Here is a 24,892-nt window from a genome sequence, read left to right as displayed (position 1 = left end):
AGTCCTCCTGACAGGCTCTATGCAGTCGCTCATCAGCGGGTCGGGCCCTCCAGTGGCCAGACCCACAGCTGGAGGCGGCAGGGGTCGGGGTGCCACATCCGACCCTCCAGCTGAGACAAGAGATCCTTCCTGTTGGGGAGACGCCAAGGCGTCCCGCAGCAGGGAGAACCAAGTCCTGGCTGGCCAGAAGGGGGCCACCAGAAGAAGCCTGTGGCCCTGATGAAGCACTCATCCAAAGGGCTGGTCTTCTCCGTCAAGGAGAACCATAGGGGGCAGTGGGTCGACATCTTCGAGGCAAAGAGATCTACCTCTGCCCTGCCGAAGAGACCCCAGATGCTGGTCACCACCTCTGGATGAAGCCGCCACTCCCACGGTGGAGGCTTGTGACGGGAGAGGAAGTCGGCGACTTGGTTCTGCTCTCCGGGCAGATACATTGACCGTAGGCTGGCCAGGCAAGGAGCTGCCCAGGTCAGGAGAGTCTGGGACACCTCTAGCAAGCGTGCAGATTTGGTGCCCCCCTAGTGGTTTATGTGATACACTGTTGTAGTGTTGTCCGAGCGGACAAGCACATGACTCCTCCTCAGGTATGGCAGGATGTGCCTGAGTGCTAGGTGCACAGCTCGTAGCTCTAGCACATTGATGTGTTCTGTGCAGTCCTGAACAGACCACTGCCCACAAGCTGTCCTGTTCTGCCACACCGCACCCCATCCCGAGAGGCTGGCATCCGTCGTAAAGGTCTCTCTGCGGAAAGGGATGGAGCCCATGGCCACGCCCCTTGACATATACGACCTCTCCCTCCATGGGGATAGAGTGGAGAGGCACTGTTGTGACACCCTGATTTTTCAGTGCCTGTGCAACTTGGGGTCTAAGTGGAGGCCGTTCAGCCATCTCTGCAGGGGGCGCAGTGACAACAAGCCCAAGGGAACGGCAGCTGAGGCAGCTGTCAGCTTGCCTAAGAGGCGGAGAAAGAGAATATATGCCAGAGACCTGCCCCTTCGGAAGAGGGGAAGAAGCTGGAGGATGTCGTCCAGGCGCTGAGCAGATGGACAAGCCCGCATAGTGACTGTGTCCAGAGCCACACCAATGAAGGTTAGGCTCTGAGAGGGGTTCAGACAACTCTTCTCCATGTTCACCTTGAGGCCTAGCCGGGCGACATGAGAGAGGAGGAGAGCCGTGTCCTGGGTCGACTGCAACCGGGATGGTGCACAGATCAACCAGTCGTCTAAGTATGGCAGAATCTTCATACCCTGAGACTGCAGGGGCGAGAGGGCTGCCGCGACACACCTGGTGAACACCCTTGGGGAGAGGGAGAGTCCGAATGGGAGCACCCTGAACTGGAAATGACGGCCTCTGAAGGCAAAACTAAGAAACTGCCTGTGATGAGGCACAATAAGCACATGAAAATAAGCGTCCTTCAAGTCGACGGACGTGAACCATTCCCCCCTGGCAACGGTACGAAGAAAGTCCGCTGTGCTCAGCATATGGAAAGGTAAAATCTTTAGGAACTTGTTGAGTCCCCTCAGATCGAGGATTGGGCGAAGTCCACCGCCTTTCTTCCTTACCAGGAAGTAGGTCGAGTAGAAGTCCCCGGCTGTGAGATGGGGTCCACCGACTCGATTGCACCCTTGGCAAGGAGGACTGACAGCTCCTGGTTTAGGGCTACTTCTTTTGCCGGGTCGCTTATGGTGGTCATTTTTGACCCGGCTGAAGGCTGGGGGCCGGCTGGGGGCCCGCGTCGGAACTGAAGCTTGTACCCTTGGGTTAAGGTGGAAACCACCCAGGGGTCTGAAGCTTGAGCTACCCAGTAGTCGAGCTGCTGCTGGGAGAAATAACCGACAGCCGGCCCCAGACCCTCAGTACCTTGCCCCCCGGCCTCTGGAGGCTCTGGGGGGGCGACGGTTAGGCACCGGATGCAGAGGCTGCCTTGGGGGCGAGTTAGCAGGGCCGCGCTGGTAGTGGGCCGGCCCCCTCGTGGGACGCTGAGGCCCATGGTGGGCACTGGGGTGAGCCGGTGGATGGGAGCGGCCTCGGGAGGCAGACGCGGAACCTCTAGGCCACATGTGTCAAACTCAAGGCCCGGGGGCCAAATCAGGCCCTTGGTGGATTTCATTTTGTATTACTATTAGATCTGGCCCGCCGGTATATTGCACGCACACCTTCACTCAATCCTGAGGATTTCCTCAGCTCAGAGCCTGAGCCCAAACATTGATGAACTTGCACCCAAGATGAGATGCCAAGTATCTGGCTTGAACTAGCATCACAGAGCAGCAAACTGAGTTTCAATGGATGTTTCCTTCTGCACTTTTTTTCTTGAGACAACAGGGCATGTTTGGTTTTTTCTTTGAGGGAAATAGTTTTTTTTTAAGCTGTTGTTGGCCTGTGGAAAAATGTAATCCTAAGAAATGACTCCGGAAAAGCTGCAGATAGAGCCATAAGAAATGAATGCAACTGATTATTTAATGTTTAATGTTGTTTTTATAGGCAATAATTTAAGCTGTGTTAGTCCCAGGTTTAATATGTGCAATAAGTTCATTTCAATAAGTTTTGCAATAAACATTGAACCAGTCCGGCCCTCGACTAGTACAGATTATTTTATTTTGGCCCACTGTGTATTTGAGTTTGACACCCCTGCTCTAGGCCTACCGGGGGGGGCATGTCTCTGCGAAGAGCTGAGAACTGTTGCCTGGTCTGACTAGCTTGGACAGTCCGTTCAAGTACCTGTACGGCAGCTGAACCCAACAGCTCCCCCGGCTCCACTGGGACAGCACGGAGAGTCCTCCTTCATGCCTCTGACAAGGGTGACTGTGCCAGCCAAACCCGGCGACGAGTCTGGACGAGAGTGGACATCAGGCGCCCAAGCTCTCTAGACATCAGAGCGAACTCTTGTAATGAGGCGTCACTGAGGCTGGTAGAGGAAGCGCTGAGAGCATCCTGCTGCAGGGAAGCTGAGAGGGCGAGCATGAGGTGAGAGAGGGAATTGCCTAATGGCCCATGCGTGCCACTGTATCGTAAGCCTTAGTGAGCAGGTCATCAGTGACCCGACATTGGGGTCGAGGGCACCTGGCCTCAGAGCTTCGTCAGGGGAAACTATGAGGGAAGCAATGGTAGGCTCAACAGCCGGCATGTGGTCAAGGCTGAATCTTGCCACATCCTGCATGGCTGCCAGGGATCGGCCATCGGACGTAAGACGGGAAAGAGCCTTATGGCCCATTTCCACCATGGCGCGGAGCGCGGTTTAAGCGTGCCGTGTCGTGCCGGGCCCGTTTTTGGTTGCGTTTCCACTATGCCTAATTCCGGCCCGGGGGTACTTTTTCACCTCTTTTCTGGCCTGACAAAATCGTGGTTCTATCGGGGCCAACAAACAGGGCTGAGTTGGGCTGAGTCGGGCTGAGTCGGGCTGAGTTTGCTAAACTAGAGAGAGAATCGCTGGCAAGGGGGCTACAACTACAACAAGATGAACATATTTGACCGTGATTTAATTGTAATACACGTTTCAAAATGATGCCGAAGTAACAACATACTGATACTGGTTAGTAAAAACCATGAATTAATGCTTTGACAAGTCTGCAGACAGACGGCAGGTGAAAAACCTTTTAAAATGCGTGTTTTCTAAATGGAGATTGGCTAAGCTAACGCAATATATGCTCCGACCGTCCACACTCACAACAACGGCCTATACAGACATAAATAAAGCAGCGACTGTATTCGCCATGACACAGGCAGTCTGTGGTTTGTACTTGTTTAACTTTTGTCTAGTTTCTGAACAGATATGAGGAGCTGTGAGCTCTGAGTGCTAACAGCTAACGGCTGTGTTGTTTTTCTGGGGTTCTCATTGAAGATGACGTCACGGCTCCGCCTACACTGCGTTACTATAGATACTACCCCAGTTCCTAAACTGTAATGGAAATGCGCCATAAAGTGAGCCAGTCCTAATGAGGCCTAGCCATACCGAGCGAGGCCGAGCGAGGCCGTGTAGTGGAAATGCGCCATTAGTGTCCCTCCAGCATGCATGTAACTCCCTCAGATACTCACAAGAGGGAGGAACGGTAAAGGTGGCAGGTGCCAGAGTGCGCCTGAAGAACGCACTGACAGGCGCTGTTTCTGGCTGCCGTACATCCAGCTGCTGGCGAGCCAGTGCCATGCGAATGATGGCACCCATGGAGCCGTCATCTGCCCCCTCCGAGGATCCATGAGCTGAGGGACAGGACCCAGGCCCAGAAGCATGGGATGGGCTCTCCTCGTCATACTCATTAAAATGAGTGGCTGAAGCTGCCATCGAGACCACATCGTCATCTGGAACCAGCTCAGCCATGGGTGGATTGGGTGCAGCAGCGTGCTCTGTACGGGCACCAGAATGGAGAGCCAGGAGGAGTGACTTCGGCCCAATCCCAAACCACTCCCTCGACCCTACCCCTCCGTGACGGAGTGAACTCCGTCTGTAGCCACACTCGCAGCTGAATGAGGCTCCCTCCTGTCAGATGGAGGGAGTAAATACAGCGGCAAGCTTTGGGACAAACTCCCCTCTCTCCGGCAGAAACAGGAAATGCCGTAACTGTATGTAACAACGGTTTCAAATCAGCATCTCTTAGACAAAAAAATGTAAATTAATAACTCAAATAAAACTCCAAACATCTTTCATTGTGTTACTTATTTGTAAAGCTCTTTTAGGTTTAAACCTGATGTTTATAAGCTTCTTAGTTTTTGCAACAGTCTGTAAATATATACACAACTTTATAATAAAATGCACACATTTACCTTTTTCTAGACTAAACACAGGTATGATCCTAAGTTAAAAAAATATGAGGTTATCATGAGGTTGTTAACATCGCAATTTATCAGTTTGCTGGAACTACTTGTAAACAGCGTGTTTCCTGAAGGACACACACAGCGTTGAGACCGGTCAGGTAGAGACCGGTCTCCAGTCAGCACCGCTGCAGACTCGCTGTTTGAGGGCTTGATAGCCCACTCCCCCTCCACCCCGCTCCACACTCGTTGGTTTGGAACAGCACTTAATGTGGCGGACCCTCCGCGCGAACGCGCAAACGGAGGGGTAGCGTGTAGGGGTAGGGTGTAGGGGGCGGTTTGGGATTGGGCCTTCATCTGGGCTAGCTCGGTAGTTAGCAGCTCCACCCTGGAGGACAGCCTATCAGGCTTAGTCCTCTTCTTGGGCGGGGCACCCGCAGCCTCTGCAGCCCAACGCCTAGGATGGGTAGGTTGGGCTGGAGTCGACTGTGCAGGGGGAAGGCCACCCTCAGCCAGTAGTTCTACCTGGGCTAGTCTAGCAGCTCTTACCGCACGAGGCATGATGGTGTAATTCATGCACGGGTCCTCCGAAAGGCCCTCCCTCAGATGCTCGAGGCCAAGACAAGAGAGGCAAAGGTCATGGCCATCCTCTGGTTGAAGAGGAGCCATACAGGTGTGACAGCCGTTAAACATAGCGACAGTACCAATGAAAACTCCACACTAATTGCTGCTGGCAGCTTAAGTCAGTCTGAGCGAGAGCACTCGGCTGACTGTAAATAACCGGGCCAGGAAACAATATATGCAGTGAGAGGGGAGTGAGCACAATAGCAGTTAGCGTTAGCGTGAGCGCTCTGCTAACTGGGGTAAAAAATTAAGTCAGTTAACGGTGTATATGCCGTGAGAGGAGAGCGGGGATACTCTCTCCACTAGCGCCGTAACGAGTTAGCTTTGAGCGAGAGCACTCAGCTAACTGGAGGATGGAACAGGTAAGGAACCAAATGTGTGCAGTGAGAGGGGAGCGAAGACGCTCTCTTCACTAGTGCAGTAACAAGTTAGCTTGAGCGAGAGCACTCGGCTAACTTGGGGACACAATTATCTCATTAGTTTGAGAATATATAGCACAATCAGAAAGAAATGGCAGCGATCTCACCGACTGACGTGCAGGAGCGTCCGCTCTTTACCGGTCCGGAACTCCTGCGAGTCCGCGATGAGCTTGGGAGGGGGACAGCTCATCGCAGCCTTTGGAGGGCGAGCGTTTTAGCCCGCAGCTCCGATCGAGACGATCACAAGGCTACAGGTAGCGATGAGGTAGAATAATCAAATGTTTTCAATAGGCTAGCTTGGCTTCTACTCATAAAGTAGTAACCTGTGCAGCGAGAAGATGAAAAAGGACTGAACTCGTTGACAACACCGGAACTTATGCCTTCCGGGGTCATACGAGGTCACACTTGACTTTGTTGATATAAATATTCGACCTGCGCATGCGCGAGACAGAAGATGTTCAGTGCTAAGCACCGCCTCTGGCGGTCAGTAAGGATGAAATAGAACCCTCTTTAATGGTCACACATGCAGAGCACATAGCACACACAGTGAAATGTGTCCTCTGCATTTAACCCATCCTAGTACCAGGAGTCTAGTACAGTGTGCAGCTATTGTACAGCGCCCGGGGAGCAATGGGAGTGGGGGGGTGTCCGGTGCCTTGCTTAAGGGCACCACGGCAGGGCAGGAGGTGAACTGGGACCTCTCCAAGTAACAGTCCACACTCCATAAGTCTGTGCGGGGACTTGAACCGGCACACAGTCCACAATCACAGTCCAAGCCCCTACTGACTGAGCCACTGCCGGACTTGTCCTGCCAGAGGGAAAAATGATGACTTGTGAATCCATAATGTAATCCAAAATTGACTTACATATTTAACGTAGTCCTTCCACTGCTGCCACCACAGCATGGAGATGAGGAACCAGTTCTGACTCTGCTGCAGCCCATGTCTGCTCTCCCTCTCCAACCAGCCCCTACACACAGAGAGAAAAAAATGATGGTCCAACAGCTTATTCCTTAGAGTTATAAATAATAACAAAACAGACAAATAAGATAAGGTATGTACCTTATGATCTGCCCCTCCTCCTCAGGACTGCCAGGCCTGAGCCCCAGCACTATGTGGCAGACCTGGAAGAAGAGAAATACACAAAGATGCAAAATCACATGGATCAATACATACTTTTACAACAATAAGTTGTAAAACCAGTGCACAGTGTACTGATCCACTGACCTGGAAGAGCAGATTTAAGAACTCATTGGCCAAAGCGCTCTTCACACTCCAGATCTGGTAGTCTTCCAGGGTCAGGTGACCCAGCTGGGGAAGAGTAAAAAAACACACAGGTCAGCATTAAGGCAGCACAATTATTTAAAGGGGACCTATCATGCAAAATGCACTTTTGTACGTCTTTTATACATGAATATGTGTCCCCGGTGTTCCAGGGAACTCACCAAGTGTCAGAAAACCCTCTCTATTTTCCTCCATACCCAAATCTCTAAAAAAGGGGCTGCAACGGATCTGATAAAAACTGATCCAGATTTGAACACTGTCCTGACGTCAGGACAGTGGCGCTACGGCTATTGGGCCAACTCCACCAATCAGGAGGAGACAGCCACGGCCATTGCCGTTCGAAAGCGCTGGAGACGCTGTAGTACATATGCCAGGCCTGTAGATGGTGCTGTTCTGCCCTTATCTGACCTTACAAACACAGAGCTAAAAAATGTCAAATTGAGCGAAATGAGGCATGGCTAAAATGCATGAACTGTTTGGTATTTTGCAAAAAAAAAAGTATAAATATGCCTTATATAGGTATGGTCCTACACTATATTATTCAAATATAGCATGATAGGTCCACTTTAAATACTCCTTTATGAAATTGGCTTCCCACAGTTAAAGTAACATTATCTATTAGGATACTGAGGCTAAATATGCTCACTACACTCTTTGAAAACTACACTACATTCAAAATGATGGTATTGAGTTTCCTAAACTGAAAACCAGCCACCAGGGGGCGTAGAGATGTTAAAATTATAAATAAAATATTTAAATTAGGGGATCTGTCTGGCCAACATTAATTTTCTTTTTACTTTTTCTTGGCTGAACTGAGTGTAAGAGTAATAAAGATCTGCTGTATATTAAATATGCCCAAATATATTAGTATTATATATATGTATAAATATGCCCATATCTTTTGCTATATTTTTCGCCCCAATATTATTTTATTCTATTTGCTTGTGGGAGACGTACGGTATAAAGTATGTAAGTAAGATTGTAGAGTTATAAACTGCTTCACAACAAAAAAAACATACATTATACAGTTGTAAACAGAGGGCAAATATAGAAAATACAGAGGACATTTATAATTTACAGCATCTATACAGTGAGGACAAGTCGGTAGAGATGGGTTTAGAGTTGTCTGAGCCCAGTACAGACTCAACTAAAATAACAGAGAGATAGATAGATTCTTTTTTAAATAAACCAAATGATCGCAATTTGAATTTTGGCTATAAAACATGCAGCCCATGTCATCACATTCAAATATAGACTGCTTTAAAACGTTAAAAGAAAATAAACAAATATATTTATTTTCTTTGGTGATTGAGGGTGAAATTAGCTTTGAGAGGCAGGTGACAAGTACAGTAATGTTGCAATGTGTGTCTACTGGGCACAGTAATCAGTATGTGTAGCTGGAGTATAATGGTGTTGACTTTCTCTGCAAAACAAGGTTATAAAATATTCTTAGCGGTAAAGGAATGACTTCCTGACAGCTGCATCAATGGTGCTTCTGTCACCCAGAGTTGTGTCTCACCTTGGTTGTGTCGTGCATCTTCAGGATGTCCTCGACTATGTCCGACACGCTACTGTGCAGCTCCTGCAAGGGGAGACAGAATATTTTAGCATGAAGTAGCAAACACTAAGCGGCATACTAAAAGAATGCAGTGGAAAAATATCCTAACACCTCGGGGTGTAGAAGTGTGGGATAAGTGTTATCTGTCTGTTCGCAATGCCATAAATACCATAACAATAGACTGTTTCAATTCCTGTAGCAACCACACTCTGTCCAGTCTATTTACACTGCTAATAATTTAGTTTATATACGCCTCCTGTAATGGCAATTTTTAATGTTACAATGTCCTATATCCTATTGCCATTACTTCACAGGAGGGTTTGGAGTGATCCAGACGCGGACACAAACAGATGAATTTCCGGTCTTTTGCTGCAGTTTAGAATGATGTTTATTTTGCTTTACATACCAAGGTTTAAGTATACTGTGTCAATAGTTGTGGTGAGCATCTGCCGGGCTGGTGAAATCGGTATGCTCTCTTCCTCCTGTGTCCTCGTCCTCTCCTGTCACCTATGACCCCTTTTTATACACCCGGTGCAGCTAAACCCCGCCACCAAGTGTTCAAAATAGTATTGCACTATACATATAAATTAAATAAACTGACATGCCAACAACACCCATAAAATGGGTCTCAGCCTCTTGGAGTAGACATATCATGATTTGCTGTTCTTAGGTTGAAACAGTCGTGTTGCCATCCCATCCAGCGCTGAGAGAACCTGTGTTTTATATTTTCACCCAATTCCTAGCCTTTCCTTATAGGGCTCCTGCATTGATGTGTCAGTCACTTCTTCAGGTCTGTCACTTGGATTCAGCCGGTGCCCTGGTACCATAACAGCGAAATCGCAGATGAGCTGCTCGGTAACGTGTTTGTTGTTGGGCAAGCTGGGATTTTCTTGTCTGAATGGTAAGTCTAGGCAGTAGTGTCCATCTGACATTTTTGCAGAGTGATTCATAATGTTCAAGAATGGTTTATCTTCTCTGGGCATTTCCTCTGTTTCCTTGCTGTTTTTTTTACTCGGGTAGTTATTGTGTTGGATGACCTGTAGATCCTCTTTGTTTACAATGGATACTGGATTTACAGCAGCAGCAGCAGGGCAGCCATTCTTATCCCTGATGATGTTGTTTCTTCTCAGTGGACCATCGATTACCCACCCCAGTAGGGTCCTTACAGCGTATGGTCCATCTCCCTGGCTGTTGACTAGCTCCCAAGGTTCCAGTAGCTTGGATGCATTTGTCCCAATGAGTAGGTCAACTCCAGAGTCAATTGATTGAATATTGATGTCTTTCAAGTAAGGCCTTTGTGTCAGGTCATCTTGAACAGGAATGTTGTGCTCGGAAACAGGCATGGTCTTGTGTGTGAACACATCAGGCTGTTGGTTGAAATTGTCTTTGTAACGAGTAGATACTTCCAAACTTGAAATGTGATGACTGGTTGCCAGCTTCACTTGGTTTATTGTCCTCAAAGGAATATTTGTCTTCTGTCCTGGAATAGAGGTTTGGGTTTGATGAGGTAAGTATTCAGTTGCATGTGGATTGAATCTTGCTGGGGTTTTTTTTGTTTTTTTTTCAAGAGCCCTGCCTCTCCCCACCTCTGCTGCTCACCCCCGCGTCACCGCTGAATCCACCGCGGAGAATAAACAGAAGGGCAACCAGGCAACCATGGCAACCATGCTCGGGAGGTCTTATTCGCTGCTTTTGGTGTATTTTGTACTACAGCGCCACTTACAGGCCCGGCATATGTACTACAGCGTCTCCAGCGGTCGAGTGATCTGGACACGTTTCATGAGGCGATAGCGTGTGGACGGAAGACTTTTTTGATATCGAATTCGGTTCTTTCTCCGTTTCGTCTCCGTGTAGATGCAGCCTAAGGGGCGGAACATCTCCTTGGGTTGACCAAAGAGCCGGCCAGCTAACCAATCAGAGCAGACTGGACTCTGGTTTCAGACAGAGGGTGAAAAGAGGTGCTGCAGCACAGGCAGTATGAGAGAAATAAAGAGCTTTTTGAACATTAAAGCATGGAGACATGTCTCAGTAGAGACACAGCATACAAATATGAACTTGAACATTTGCATCATAGGGCCCATTTAAGAAAAGGCTTGCCTTGAGCAAATATAGTAATTTTTACTGTCAAATCACATTAACTTGCCAGACATCTAATGATTTATAAAAGATAATCACTATTCGTGATGTCAATAATGGCTGCAAAAGAGAAAATCCTTATTCAAATACAATTTTGGAATGCATTATTTAAGCAACTGATCAAATGTCCGGTGTGGGTCATGTATAATGTATTTTTCTTGTTCCCTGATGCTGGTCTTTGGGGCAATTTCTGAAACTAATTGTAAGATTCATTAATTTAGAATGGTTTATCAAACACATAAATATATCTGATAAGCTAAAGCTAACTATCTTGGCTTCAAACTATTAGCTCAACATTTAAGAAAATACATATGTATTCCAGAATAAGATCAGAAGATTAAAATCAATCTAACGTCTGATCTATTTGTGTCTGTAAAAAGAACAAAAACGTAGCTACAGCCAGACATGCAGTTTGTCAAGAAATGTTTCCAACACTTAACTCCACCTTCAACTACACATTGTGTTATTTGCTATCTATAAAAGTACAGATCAAACAGATGATTGCACAGTGTAAATAGGTCAGGCTCAGATAAAGACCGCCTCGGCCAACATCATAATGCACTTTTACTAAATAGAGAAATCCTAACTACAACTATAAACAGTACAAGTGTGCTTTCAGAGGAATACAAAACAAGCATCATTGTTTTGATTGCCTATGATGTTCCTGACATTATAAAATACATCAACAAATATATATAACTGTGATACATGGAAAAAACTGAGTCATAACTTAACCAGACCACATTCTGAATGAGGGAACGTTTGATGTTTAGTACAACCTTGATACCTCTGTAGAGCAGGGCTTTTCGCCCACACCTACATACAGTGTTTGTGTGTGTCTGTGTCTGTGTCTGTGTCTGTGTCTGTGTCTGTGTCTGTGTCTGTGTGTGTGTGTGTGTGTGTGTGTGTGTGTGTGTGCATACGTACAGGGAGTGTGTCTGTGCGATTGTCCTTCCACACCTCCAGCAAGGCCACCACCATTTCATGAAGTTCATCTCGAGACAGAACCCCATCACGGTCCACATCAAACACTTTGAAGCAAACTGGTAGTGAAAGAGAGGGATGGAGTGGTGGAATACAAATAAAGTTATTAAACACAGTACTGCCGGGAAGCAAATATCGTGCTGTTTAGTACTTTAGCAGAAATTACAATTAATATCCATTTCTGACCAATTGAAACTCCAATCACAACAATGATTGTTACTGATGCACACTTCAAAAACACCTTCAAAATTCCAGATAACAGCAATAAAAAAGAAATATTTTGCACTCCTTTTGATGAAAAAGCTCTGTAAGGTCATGTGAAGTGTAATTCTATGATGGCTTACATTTCTGCCTTTCAGCTACGGGCCCCCTGCAGCACGCAGAGAGTCCGCATGATATCTCTTTAAAGTCGATGTGATTGTCCCGATTCTCATCAAAGGCGTGAAACAAGCCTGGAAAACAAGATTAAAACACAAAGAGTATTTACTCAGAGCAGGTCTTTGAAGATACAGAAAAACATCAAAACATGTACAGAGCCATAGTCAGTTGGAATTCATTACATATTGTTCAAGAGAATACTAGAGATCACTTCTAACTTTTGTTAAAACAATATCTTCATTTCAGAAATTATAACTGAAATCTGTCTGTGTATATGTATACTATTATCTATGAGTTGTGGTGTAAGAAACAACATGTTAACAAGGGTGACAGTAGAAATCACCCATGGCAGAGAATTTGATTACATTTTTGCAATATTAAATGTTTTATTTCTAGGCCCTATTAACACATTATCAAGCTCATATTTGTGTTTTGGGCCTCTACTGTGACATGTTTAATGTACTTGAATGTTAAAAGTGTTTTATCTTTCTCCTTTGTTAACTTATGTAACATAGTGAAGACTTATGAGACACTCTCGCTTCTAGTGGCTAGCGCTCCAACACATTGTATGTGATAGGCTAAGGGGTGGGAAGTCTCTAAGCCGTTGACCAATCACAACAGAGCCGGCCAGCTAACCAATCAGAGCAGACTGGGCTCTGGTTTCAGACAGAGGGTGAAAAGAGGTGCTGCAGCACAGGCAGTATGAGAAAAATAAAGGGCTTTTTGAACATTAAAGCATGGAGACACTTCACAGTAGAGACACTAAATACAAATATGAACCTGAACATTAGCATAATAGGGCCCCTTTAAGGTTATTCCCAACGAGGACTAAGTTTGTTATAAACTAGTTTTTATTTGCGGTAGAAGTGTGTTACTAATAATTGATGAATTGATGGATTGTTAATAATTATTTATGATTATTTTCTTTCACTTCCATCCTTGATTGTTAATTACATGAGATCAGTTGTTTGTTTATAGTAGTTGTGTAACCATGGCAATGGTGAGTAAATGTGTGTTTGACTGTATAGAGCCCAGGAAGAATAGCCAATGCTAATGCTAATAGGGATCCAAATAAAAAGTGAAGAGGGTTTAATCTCTGCTGAGGGATTAGTTTAAAGACCTGAATAGCTCCATGATGATCTAATTTATAGAGGTACGTGTATGAACTTGACACCCCTATGAGACTTACAAAAAACATAGGTGAATATTGTCTTACCTTCACTCAGTGAGGCATGGATAGGAGGAGAGACCAGTGGGACAAAGGTTTCCAAGTCAAAGCGGCCGGTTCTGGACTGAGCTTTCAGTAGCCAGTAGCGTTTCTCCAAGTCTATAATGTCTGACTCCTCCACTGCACGATAGGAAACAGAAGAGACAAAGTCAAAAATACAAGCATGGCAAAACTGTTCATAGGGATATAGTTGTTTAGTATAGGAAGAACAATGGGAAGTGTAATTTCTGTATTCATTACCCTAGCTTAAAGCTGTGTTAAGCTTTAGGTTTGACCTTCTTTGGTGTTACCCATACCAATGAAGAACACTCGTTGGTGGTTATATTGGATATCAACATCTTTATCATACCAGCATAGTTTTAAACACACAAACAATAGGTAACCAGTAAAGGAAAGGAATAATAATATAACACACATGTCCATGGAATAAATATATACAACACGGCAGTGCTAAAAATAAAAACATATGGTGTGTGGTTCATGATTTAGGGGAAAAAGTGAGTTTTTGTAGTGAGAGAGAGAAGGCTCTGTAAACTGTGTTAATAACAAATATAGTTAGTGTAGAAAGCTGTACATTGAACGATAGGTAGATACAAGAAGTATTTCTTTTTTTTGTCCAACCAAAACTGCAATTTTCAGTTTATAACAACTTTGAACAGCAACTTTAAAATCAGACAATTTTGCTAAAAGCAAGTAAATAACTAGCAACATCATAACCTAAATGCTTTCCAACTAAGACTGTATTTTACATTTCTCTTATTATTTTTAATAAATCAATTTGTGTCAAACCATGTGAAGCCTAACATTAGTCGGCTGACAAAAGGCTACATCTGGTGTTTTTAAGATCAAATATGATATCATATGTTTGTATGTAGAGAAAACTGCACGTAGATCTAAGGTATCTAAATGGACTTTTTAGCTGAAATAATCTGGTAGCAGCTTTTCTAATGTGAATATTTGCTAATATAGATCAGGTTTTAAAATGTTGGTCAGACCAAACAAGCAGTGTGAAGCACTAGGATATTGTTATAAGCTTCATTCACTTATTTAAAAAACCAAACCACAAATCGAAGAAACCAAAGATAAAGTAATAGATGCGTAAAATAATTGTCTCATGCTGCCATTATGGAAACAACCAAGTTAAAAGATACACAAGGTCATAACACATGTTGTGACAGAGAGGAGCAGAGTTAAGTTGGGGTGAGGTAATGGTCAGTGGGTTTAACTAAATTTGACTCAACTACAAAAAAGTGATACAGATCAGACCAATATAGCATATGAAGCTCTGCCAGGGTCAATGAACCAGCCTCTGTCTTACAACATGCTTATCCACAGCTTAAGCTAATAGGATTTGGCAGCTAGCAAGCTAGCCTTTGGCATGGATCCAAAACATATGACAGGTGTCAAAACACAGACACATAGATAGGAATCGTTTCCTGGTAGAAATTGGATTGTGGCTTCCAAGTCAGGCTATAAAAACCTTCATGAAAGCTTGTTTTTAGCAGCTATTGGTCACAGTTCCAGTCAAATGGGATGATGGAAGCTGTGATTGGCTGTTGGTGAACAGACTGCCAGAGAGAGGTGTTCCTATCTCGTTCAGTTTCTGATTCTCTGTAGTCCGAGGGGGGGTAACTGGGAAGCGATCAATCCTCTTTTTACTGCCATGTTCAATTCTGCTTCCTGTCCAAGACATTTAAACTTTAACAGACTAAAAGGAACCACAGAGTTCAAAATCAATGATTTAGAACATAAAGGGGGCTAAATGGAGCTGGCATGTAGGAAAATTAATAATTAATTAATAATTAAGCGTTATACGGTCTAAGCAAGGCATGACTACCTTTCCTTTCTCAAAGGTGAAGCATACTCAACAAAAACAGGACAGAACACTTCCTAGGTAATAATCATAAAACAATGCATGGTGGTCCCAAACAACAAAGTTAGGATTATAAAAAGCACATAGATCTAGCTCTGAACATAAGTGAAATGTAGAAAACATGTCTGTTTCTTTTGTTAAAACATAAATAATTAGGACAGGTAGGCAAAAAGGAAAATACATTCTTGTGTTTGTCATGCTTAACATTATTCATTCAAAGCTGTTCGACCATCCGACTGCTAATCCATAAAACTCATTACCCGGAATATGGATCGCCTCCTGCTCATCTCCGTCTCAGGGTTGCTCCCTGCTTCTACAAACATCAGTGTAGCACTCGAGGTTATACCGAGTCTTTCTTTGTGGGATTTAGAATCTTTGTTATGATGGCAGAATTCAAATTGGAGTTTAGCCGTTTGCTCTGGCAAATGTTGAAGGATCCTAAATGCGTAGTAGGAAATAAGCCCAACATCTTGCAGTACGGCCAACCACATGATACATAAGACCAGCATATCATCAGAGTGTTTGTTTATACTAACACTGCTAATATGGATTTCTTGAAAAGATCAATATGACTCACGAGCAGGGATGAATTTCAATTGAAATATTTAAAAACTAGTGCTGTTGGACTCAGATCTCAAAAGAAGTTCTTCCAGCAGTGACAATGAACAAATGTAACAAGCTATCGACATTATACAACAATACTGTACACTAATTATTCTCTCTATTTACTGATTCTAATCGGTCTCTATGGCAGGTGCCGTGTCGGCCTGATACCCACCTAGAGGTGTGACTCTCTCCGAGTGACAGCAGAGATACCATACCATTATCCAGGGAACATCCTTAGACAGGTGCTGCCACAGCCAGCGTGAACCATAGCAAACTGCTAGACAAACGCTTACAGAAACTACGTCATCCTGTCCTGAAGGCCGCTACTCCAGCACATTTACACTCTCATAATATTGTGACATGCTAGCAAAGGATCCACGCTCTGTCATGAGTCAAGTCTAGCTAGAACCAGGAGTGTGTCACTCTCTCCCCAGCAGACACACACACATTAGTTAAGAGGATAAAGAAGGAGCAGGCAGATTAAAGAAGGCGTCCAGGTTCTCTGGACAAGACAGGTTTTTTCTAGCCCTCTGCCCTTAATTGGCAAGATAAAGCCTGGCTAAATTTACACGGTATGCAACTTAAAAGAACTGTATAACTACATTTTTTATTTTTCGTCATTTACCATCTTTAAAGGTTATGGTATCACAAAGACGTAAATGTTGATGTATAACCCTGCAGAATAGAACTTCTTTTTAAACTACACATTTTTTCATACAAAATCGAACAAAAATACCAAGACTGTGAAAGACTAAATTCACATATATAATTTCTTATTTGAAAAACTGAAAACATTTTTTAAGGTAATGATATGTGCAACCTAAAACCATATCATTTCTGGAGCTTGGTATTGTTTGATTTTTTTCAATTAATTCTTATTATTTTATATAAAAAACAAAACTAGAGAACAGATGCAAAGACTTACCTTTGATCTCCCAATATACCTATTTGGTCATTCACATCTGCTAATAGCAAGTATCTGACAATAGTGCTCTCATTTTCCCAAGTTTAAAACCTCTCTATCTCAATGTGTGGAACCAATGAGAATAACTCAACAAAAAAATTCAATAAAATGTAAATTTCCACAGCAATAATTCCCCCAGTATAACAACAGAGCCATCACCATTCTGCTCTTAGTTTCACAAGCTACTGCTGTCTATAATTATTAATACATACGGTACATACTTTGTTTAAGCTACTAAACAAGACTCAACACTATTGCAGATATGCATCACTAAAAGCAACTGCAAATCATTTTAACTGCAAAAATGTTTGGGTTTTGTTGACTTTGATTACAGGATAGGTTCACAATTATTATTTTTAACATTAAAGGTAGGGTAGGTAAGTTTGAGAAACCGGCTCGAGATCGCTAGAATTTGAAAATACACAACCGGAGAAAATCTGCCACTTCCTTATAGAGCCCCTCCTCCAACACACACGAACGTGCACATGACCAATGAGGGCACGAGATAAGTTTGTGCACAGATGGAAGGCTGACAGGCAGGTAGGCCATCCAGTTATTTTAGCCGGGCCGGCTAAAATGATTGGTCATGCTTTTTACAGTACTACGGCTTCCACAGATGACATTTTTTTATGGATTTTTTTGTCAAAGCACTGAAGATATTCATTGCTATCGGGATGTTAAGAGCATTCCATGGAATATAACAAAAAGTGTATCTCGAGCCAGTTTCTCAAACTACCTTTAATTACAGGTAGGGCTGTACAATATTTACAATTGTATCAAAATCGCAATATGGACTAGTGCAGTATTTAAATTACATGAAGCACAATAATTGTTAAAGGCTAAACATGTGACAAATAATATGTGTTTTGTACAGAAATGCTAATGCTAGTTATGATATAAAATCATTCAATCCTTTTATATTTTAAATCATAGCACAACTGCCATACCGGTCAAAATAATGACGATATGTTCTTGTTTAACAAATCGTACAGCCTAATAACAGGTATGCCAAGCGTTTATTAGTGACTGTCCATTTTCTGAATTTCCATTTTGTATTTATATGGAATAGCATAGGTACATTTGACACTAAATCCCCATGGCCTTATATGGAGATGCAATGTAACACACTGATTCAGAGTGTTTTTTGGACTTACAGTGTGTGACTCCGGCCAGGGTCTGGTAGAAGGTGGGGGTGTCGCTGTCGTCTGTGAGCGTGACACACACTCCTCCGGACAGGAGCCATCTGGATAAAGTGAAGGCCTCCTTGTTCTGCAGGAGCCAGATCCTGAAGCGCTCATAGTTCACCTTGTCACCCTGCCACAACACAACACACACAATTCATCTGTTGGTGTGTCAAAAGCAAAAGATGATCTGTATCTGTCAAAAGTCTGTATCAATATGCGACCTTCTATATGTGTTCCTGTCTGAATTCTTGTTGCATTTGAAACAGGCTTTTTAATGTTGATGGGACCAGGTATGAGATTTGTATCTACCTATTGTTAGAAGTTGTAGTAGAAGGCAGATGTTTGAGAAATTAAGAGCATAAACTTATCAGGAAAAGGATTTCTGAGATAATAAATCAAGTGAAAAGTTGGTTACTTTCATAGACACCATTCAAATTGGCTAAAATGTAATGTTTGTGCACTGAAAAACACTTTTACAAGGCTACAGATGACGGAAAATGATTTAAGTATTAATTGAAATAATTGAATAAAAATGGGAATAAATACAAATATCAATGAACAAAAACAAACACATGCCTAAATAACCAAATCAAAAAAAAGTTCTAACTATAGCAAGACAACTGTGTTGTTCCCAAGAAATAAACTCCTTATTACGGACATATATTTCACAAAACGAGACAAAACATTTTTGGTAAATCATCAAGTGTGTTCCTACTTGTTTTTGTGAATTAATTCTCATTTTGTTTGGATTTATAACTTTAAAATAAAACATATTGCGACTGCTTCTATTCCACTATAATTATTCATATCCATTTGGTGATGGACAGGCTGCTATATTGGCCTACCTCAATGAAACACTTCTTGAGGGAGGTTGGGATTTCTCCATCCAGGACCTGCAGGACTGCTTCTATATCTTCCCTGGCAGCATATCCACCCAGATCACTGGCAAACAGGCTGAAGAGGTCTGTGAACACACACACCAACACACACAGAAACACACACACACACACAGTGTCAAAAGGGCAAGTTCAGCTTTATCGCAAGAAGGCAGGCTTCTTGCCAGTAGCACCAGTAAGGAAGCTGCGATGCCAATAAAGTCCTGATGGATGAGCCCACTGCAACACATTAACCACAGCCATCAGGAGAGGAAAGAGGGAGAGGGGGGGCAGGTTTAAGGAAAGTTGCTGAAATTGATGTTTTTAGTTCGATTTTCTTGGTCATTTTCAAAAGTACAATGTTTTCCCTGTGAAAAACACACGGTAATTCTGCTTTTTTTGTTCGAAATGCATTAAAACACAATATTTTCCAAATGATATGCTTAAGCAAGGATGCTGGTTGTATTTGTATTTTTTCTTACATTGCTTTAGCATAATGGACATGCCAATAAAGCTTTTTTAATTTTAATCTGAGAGAAAGACAGAGAAATATGGAGTGCATATTTTCTAGAAATCTAATAATAAATCTATTAAGACAAATTGTGGGACGAGTTTGAACATCAAAGTGTATGAATTGACTGCAGCTCTGATTTGCTGAAATGACATGAATTGATATATTTAAAAGACATCATACAACTATCCAAGACTCTTCCATTTTTAAATTGGGGATCATTGAGGATATCATTAATTAGGGACTATAACAGCGGGTGAAAGTACTTCCCAACTCTCTATTTAAACTGCAATAAATAAAACGTGGCTCCAGTGGAACAGCAGTTTATTTGACAACCTTTTCTAACCACAATATATAGTCAACATGTTAAAGTATCCTCGGGCAAGATACCTAACCCCAAATTGCTGCTAAAGGCTTGCTGAGTAAGAAAAAAAAATCTTACTGTAAACCAGTTCTCCTGCAGTTCATGAGTAAGTTGTGTTTTGGAACTGCAGCGCTTGTTGACGTTTGGGGTTGATAAAGTTGGCCAACTGTCACTGGACATGTACATAAAGTATACATTTTATTGGCTTATTTTAACAATATGATTGAATGATTCTTTCCGATATTATTGCAGATCAACTGAAAGCTAGCTAGCTAGCTAACGTAGCTAACCTAGTCATTTCAGAAATACTGACAAATCACTTCCAATTATGAAACAGACTATCTCTACCAACAGTGGCAGTTATATCCCCGAAGGTCAACAAGCGCGTGCATCACTTTTTAGTGTCCCTGTTTCCATAATATTTTCGAGCTTCTTTCAGCGTTTAGTTTATGCAGCGCTTTTAGTAAACGTTGCACATGTTTCGTCAAGTTGGTGATTGTTTTCCCAAAAGCTGCACGTGTTAAGTGAAGTTGTTGAAGAGGTTTCTTCATTTGCACATTTGTGTTTTTATATTTGCATTGTTTTTGGAATTGCAGAGCGTTTCTTCTTATGGAAGTGTTTTGGGCCGCTGTAGCGCGTTTGCACAGGTTGGCCACCATACCTGTCAGATTCTATTTTCACAAAATGTTTTGATTGTTGTTGGATGGAAACATCTATACACTTTGACATATTTGAAATGTCAGAGAACAAAGAAAAACATTCTTTTATTCATCAGAAAGGACTTACACTTGGCCTTCTCCTCATCTCGTCCTCTGGTCAGAAGCACCAGACCAACGATCAGATTGTTGAAGTGCAGCCCTTTAGACGAGCCTCCAAACGAGGAGTAAATCACCTAAAACAACATAAACAACAACGTGGTCATGTTCACAACGTCAGCAGGGAAATGCATGGATAAAACTGTCGGCCCAGAACAGATCAGCTGATCAAAGCATTTTCTCATTTCCACTTCATGTAATTGGGTAATGTACATATATAAGGATTTTTACAGGCCAATATCAAAATATAAAAACATGTTTTAAAATGTTTCCAACATTAGGAGTGTTATGTACATTTAAAGTCATCCTTAAAGATGGGGTAGGTAATTCACTTCAGAAACACTTGTTATATTCCATGGAATGCTCTTAACATCCCGATAGCAATGAATACATTAAATGCTTTGACAATAAATACATTAAAAAAAGTAATCTGTGGAAGCCGTAGCGCTGTAAAAAGCACGACCAATTATTTTAGCCGGCCTGTCAGCCTTTCATCTCGTGCACAAACTTATCTCGTGCCCTCATTGGTCATGTGCGCGTTTGTGTGTGTTGGAGGAGGGGCTCTGTAAGGAAGTCTGAAGGAAGGGGCAGATTTTTTTCGGCTGCGTACTTTCAAATTCTAGCACACTCGAGCTGGTTTCTCCATTCTTACCTACCCTACCTTTAAATTCTAATGTTTATTTATTTATTCATCAAATTAGATCATTTCAGGTTGGTTCTGGGCCAGTGTTCGTAGTGCTAAAAACTACAAAATATATATTTGTCTTCCTAATTTCATTCCTCATCAGTATACAATTATTTCTAACACCTAACAGATTTTAATTCCAGAGGGTGTTGTTGTCATTATGCCACATGTACTCAGAGCAGATTACAGAGCAGTGTGTGCAGTCGATGAAGTTCACTGGTATTTACGCTGTGGAGAGATGACTGTGCAGTCATTGAGCTAATGAAGTGTGTCCGTGTCACTGGGTCACACACTCAGCAGCAACCACATGTGCTTTAAAAAGAGGGTAGTCATAGTGTGTCATACTATGCAAGTTCTAACACCAAACTCACCCCATCTGCTGCATTATTATCACCTATATCTACCTTATTTCAACCAATTCACCAATCAATCAATATCTATCTAACTGATATTTGTATCTCTTTACAGAACACCTTCAAAATCCCATTGTCCATAGTTTATACCTAATTATTACAAACACATCAAGAACCATACATGGAAATGCCCCTGAACCTGACAGCCAATGGCAGGCTTTTAGTCAACATCCTGTAATCCAATGTGACACATGCTTGATCAAGTATGCAAAACAGCTATGAGTAAATGGTGGAGATAGGGGGAAATCCACTGAATAAAAAAAACCTACTTTCTTGTCATTAAAAGTAGTATTTTCCACGTCAAGAGTGAGAGAATAATCCCTGATGATGTCATGAGGGGATAATGGTCATGAAGAAAACATTTATGATTTAAATAAGTGTTACAAACTGGATACATGGAGTAAGAAGGACGTGGACATTTACCACTCAGGGGAGGCCTCTGCTGCTTCAATGTTTACCACTTTTCCCCAATTTGATGGAGCTACAAATAACACATCTTCAGTGAAAGACTTGAATACTTATGTTTATATGTCTTATTTTATCCTTTTTTTATTATATGATATATTACATTTTATTTTAATTGATTCTAAAATCGATCAACTGTCACAAAAACCAATATCCCCCTGGGGTTATTAAAGTATTTTTTATTCTGTTACTCTTGTCAGTCTGTCTGACATTGTGTTTACTTCCCTTGTGATATGGCAGCATGACTTCTATCAAAATGTCAAAGATAAAAAAACATATTCACACCATGATTTAGGCTACGGTCTGTCACACTTCTTCAAGGCAGGAACAATGTTTTTATTGCTTCAACTATCTAATAAACTTGTGTTTATTTTTATACGTATAAAAATGTAGAGTTTTTTTTTATAGGAAGGGTTTTATTTAATGGAAATGTCCAACACACATTCAAAGCCTATACAATAACTGAATGCTCCTAACCCTAAAATAATCCCAGCATCAGTTCTGAGTTAATCATACTTTTCAGTTATTATTAAGACTGTAGGAAGTGTGCTTCTGCTTGCTGCTGATGCATACAGCATATTCTATATTAGAATGAAATGTTCCGCCATCATGCTGCTCACTGAGGAGAGTCTATCACGATTTACGATCGATGCAGGGAGAGAGAACGAGCGTGCAACATCAAATGTTCAAAAGAAGAATTTGTTCAAACGCAAGCTAGACTTTAAATTACTGAATATCAAAAAGAATATTTCTGTGTCCTGACTGACTGATTAGGCTCGGGATTTTCCTTTGAACTGTGAGATTAGGCAGCAGCCATGTTACTGTTTGAAGAGACCAGCAGTAACCTTAGATCTGCACCGCTGTCACCGCAGAAAACTGCTGCCATGGTGACAGAGAAAAGAGGAAGCAGAGATGCTAAAAGGAGAAAGGCGACACGTGATGTCGTGTTCAATGGTAAATCAACTGTGTTTATACAGCATTCATATTGCCTCATAGGCGACGCCAGCAGTTCTAAACCAATGCACTCTTTGTCAAATTCACCCTCTTTATGACTGCTTCTGTGTTGGTGATCAAATAAACTGATTGTAAATGAGTAATTCATGTATAAAAAGAAAAGGCAGTGGGAGTGAGAGGGACGGTAACATTAAAAGGGGTTTTTCGTTTGGGTGAATAGGTCAAATATTATCAATCTTTCTCCAGAATAGTTGACTTATCTTTAATGTACTTGAATGGGCCCTGTTATGCTAATTTTCAGGTTCATATTTGTATGTTGTGTCTCTACTGTGACATGTCTCCATGCTTTAATGTTCAAAAAGCTCTTTATTTTTCTCATACTGCCTGTGCTGCAGCACCTCTTTTCACCCTCTGTCTGAAACCAGAGCCCAGATTGGTTAGTTAGCCGGCTCTGTGGGATTAATGAACCTGTTAGAGATGTCCCGCCCCTTAACCTATCACGATCAATGTGTTGCAGCAGTAGCAAATAGATGCACAAATGTTACATAGTAATGTCGCTATGCTACGGGAGTAAACAAAGGAGTCAGATGGAGGCGTTTCAGGCGGGGGGGGGGGGGGGGGGGTTTGCGGGAGAAAGACTCCATCTGGAGGGAACTTTGGAATGTTAGCCTTTGCAGACCATTAACATGCACTAAAATCTATAAAACACACTACAAGAAATAGAAAAGACAAAAGTAATGTAACCTGAACACACAGACTTTTATAAACGTCTGTCTCTCTGGTCTCCTGCAAAGACATGAGAGGAGTCTCGGGACGTGACAACAACTTGCTTATAGACGCCGGAGATGGTTCATATCAGGCGCAATTTAGTGGATTAAAACTGTTAATGGAAAGACAAATCAGCGCGGCATGCTTTGACTCGGGGCAGTGTGTGGGTGAAGCAAATAAGAGAAATGGGGGAGATAAACTGGTTGGACAGTAAATCACAGCAAAACAACTTTAAAGCTTTCACACTGAGCTTAAACTAAATTAGTGCACATAAAATATCTAAATTACATATTTGGTTTTTTTCTCTGGACGGATAGGGTCAAGTTGGCCCCCAAGGGAATTTTAGGGCAGACATTCAATGTCACCAATTTCAGGGGGGAATTTCCTATTCTGCATGAAACAGTCATTATTGATTGATCTTTGACTGGTATTAGGTCTGGGAGAATATTATTTCCACAATAACAAGACATCTAAGGACAAGGAGTTAGTGTATGCTTCTTTGATAACAACTCATGATGCACTGACTTGGAAATAGTCAGTCCTAATCGCCAGTGTTGGAACATCCCAGGAGATATCACCGGTGATTTGCTAACAGCTGTCTGTATACCGCTGCAAGCTACAGCAGCAATAGCAATAGATGAACTGTATGGAGCCATTAGCAGACAGGAGAACTTGCATCTTGACGCAAACAGAGGCAATAAGATTCTCTACACTGTTCTTCCACAATGAAGGACGTTTACAGGTGTATCCTACGACCTTACTAAGAAAATCTAACCACTTCAGTGCTCTTGTTTACAGAAACAAGCAAACAAGTAGAAGGACGGTACAGTGCTGGACTAGTGAACATTTATCCATTTGCACTAGGGCTGCACGATTTGGGGAAATCATTTAAGTGCGATTTTTCTGACAGATATTGCGATTCAATTTGCGATATATATATATAATCTAAACGGACATTTACACGAGAGTGTTTCACACACACCACACACACACACACAACACACACACACCACACACACACCCAAACACACACACACACACACACACACACACACACACACA

At 42.5% G+C, this 24,892-nt stretch overlaps 1 protein-coding gene across 6 annotated transcripts in view; it reads right to left on the bottom strand.

Annotated features, from left to right (window-relative positions):
• usp32 (ubiquitin specific peptidase 32) overlaps positions 1–24,892 on the bottom strand; it is a 67,455-nt gene that overhangs the window by 26,428 nt on the left and 16,135 nt on the right. For all 6 annotated transcript variants that reach the window (XM_034113050.1, XM_034113052.1, XM_034113055.1 and 3 more), the window contains exons 3-12: positions 20,517–20,622; positions 18,826–18,944; positions 17,951–18,110; positions 13,342–13,473; positions 12,092–12,199; positions 11,691–11,806; positions 8,589–8,651; positions 7,013–7,096; positions 6,848–6,909; positions 6,653–6,755 (exon numbers count right to left, since the gene is read on the bottom strand). In XM_034113050.1, the coding sequence (XP_033968941.1) occupies positions 6,653–6,755; positions 6,848–6,909; positions 7,013–7,096; positions 8,589–8,651; positions 11,691–11,806; positions 12,092–12,199; positions 13,342–13,473; positions 17,951–18,110; positions 18,826–18,944; positions 20,517–20,622 (1,053 nt within the window). The remainder of the gene's footprint in view (positions 1–6,652; positions 6,756–6,847; positions 6,910–7,012; positions 7,097–8,588; positions 8,652–11,690; positions 11,807–12,091; positions 12,200–13,341; positions 13,474–17,950; positions 18,111–18,825; positions 18,945–20,516; positions 20,623–24,892) is intronic.

This window comes from Trematomus bernacchii, unplaced genomic scaffold (assembly GCF_902827165.1).
Source record: "Trematomus bernacchii unplaced genomic scaffold, fTreBer1.1, whole genome shotgun sequence".
Classification (NCBI taxonomy): domain Eukaryota; kingdom Metazoa; phylum Chordata; class Actinopteri; order Perciformes; family Nototheniidae; genus Trematomus; species Trematomus bernacchii.
Note: the sequence above shows the minus strand (reverse complement) of the source record. Positions and strands in the feature narration are given on the sequence as shown.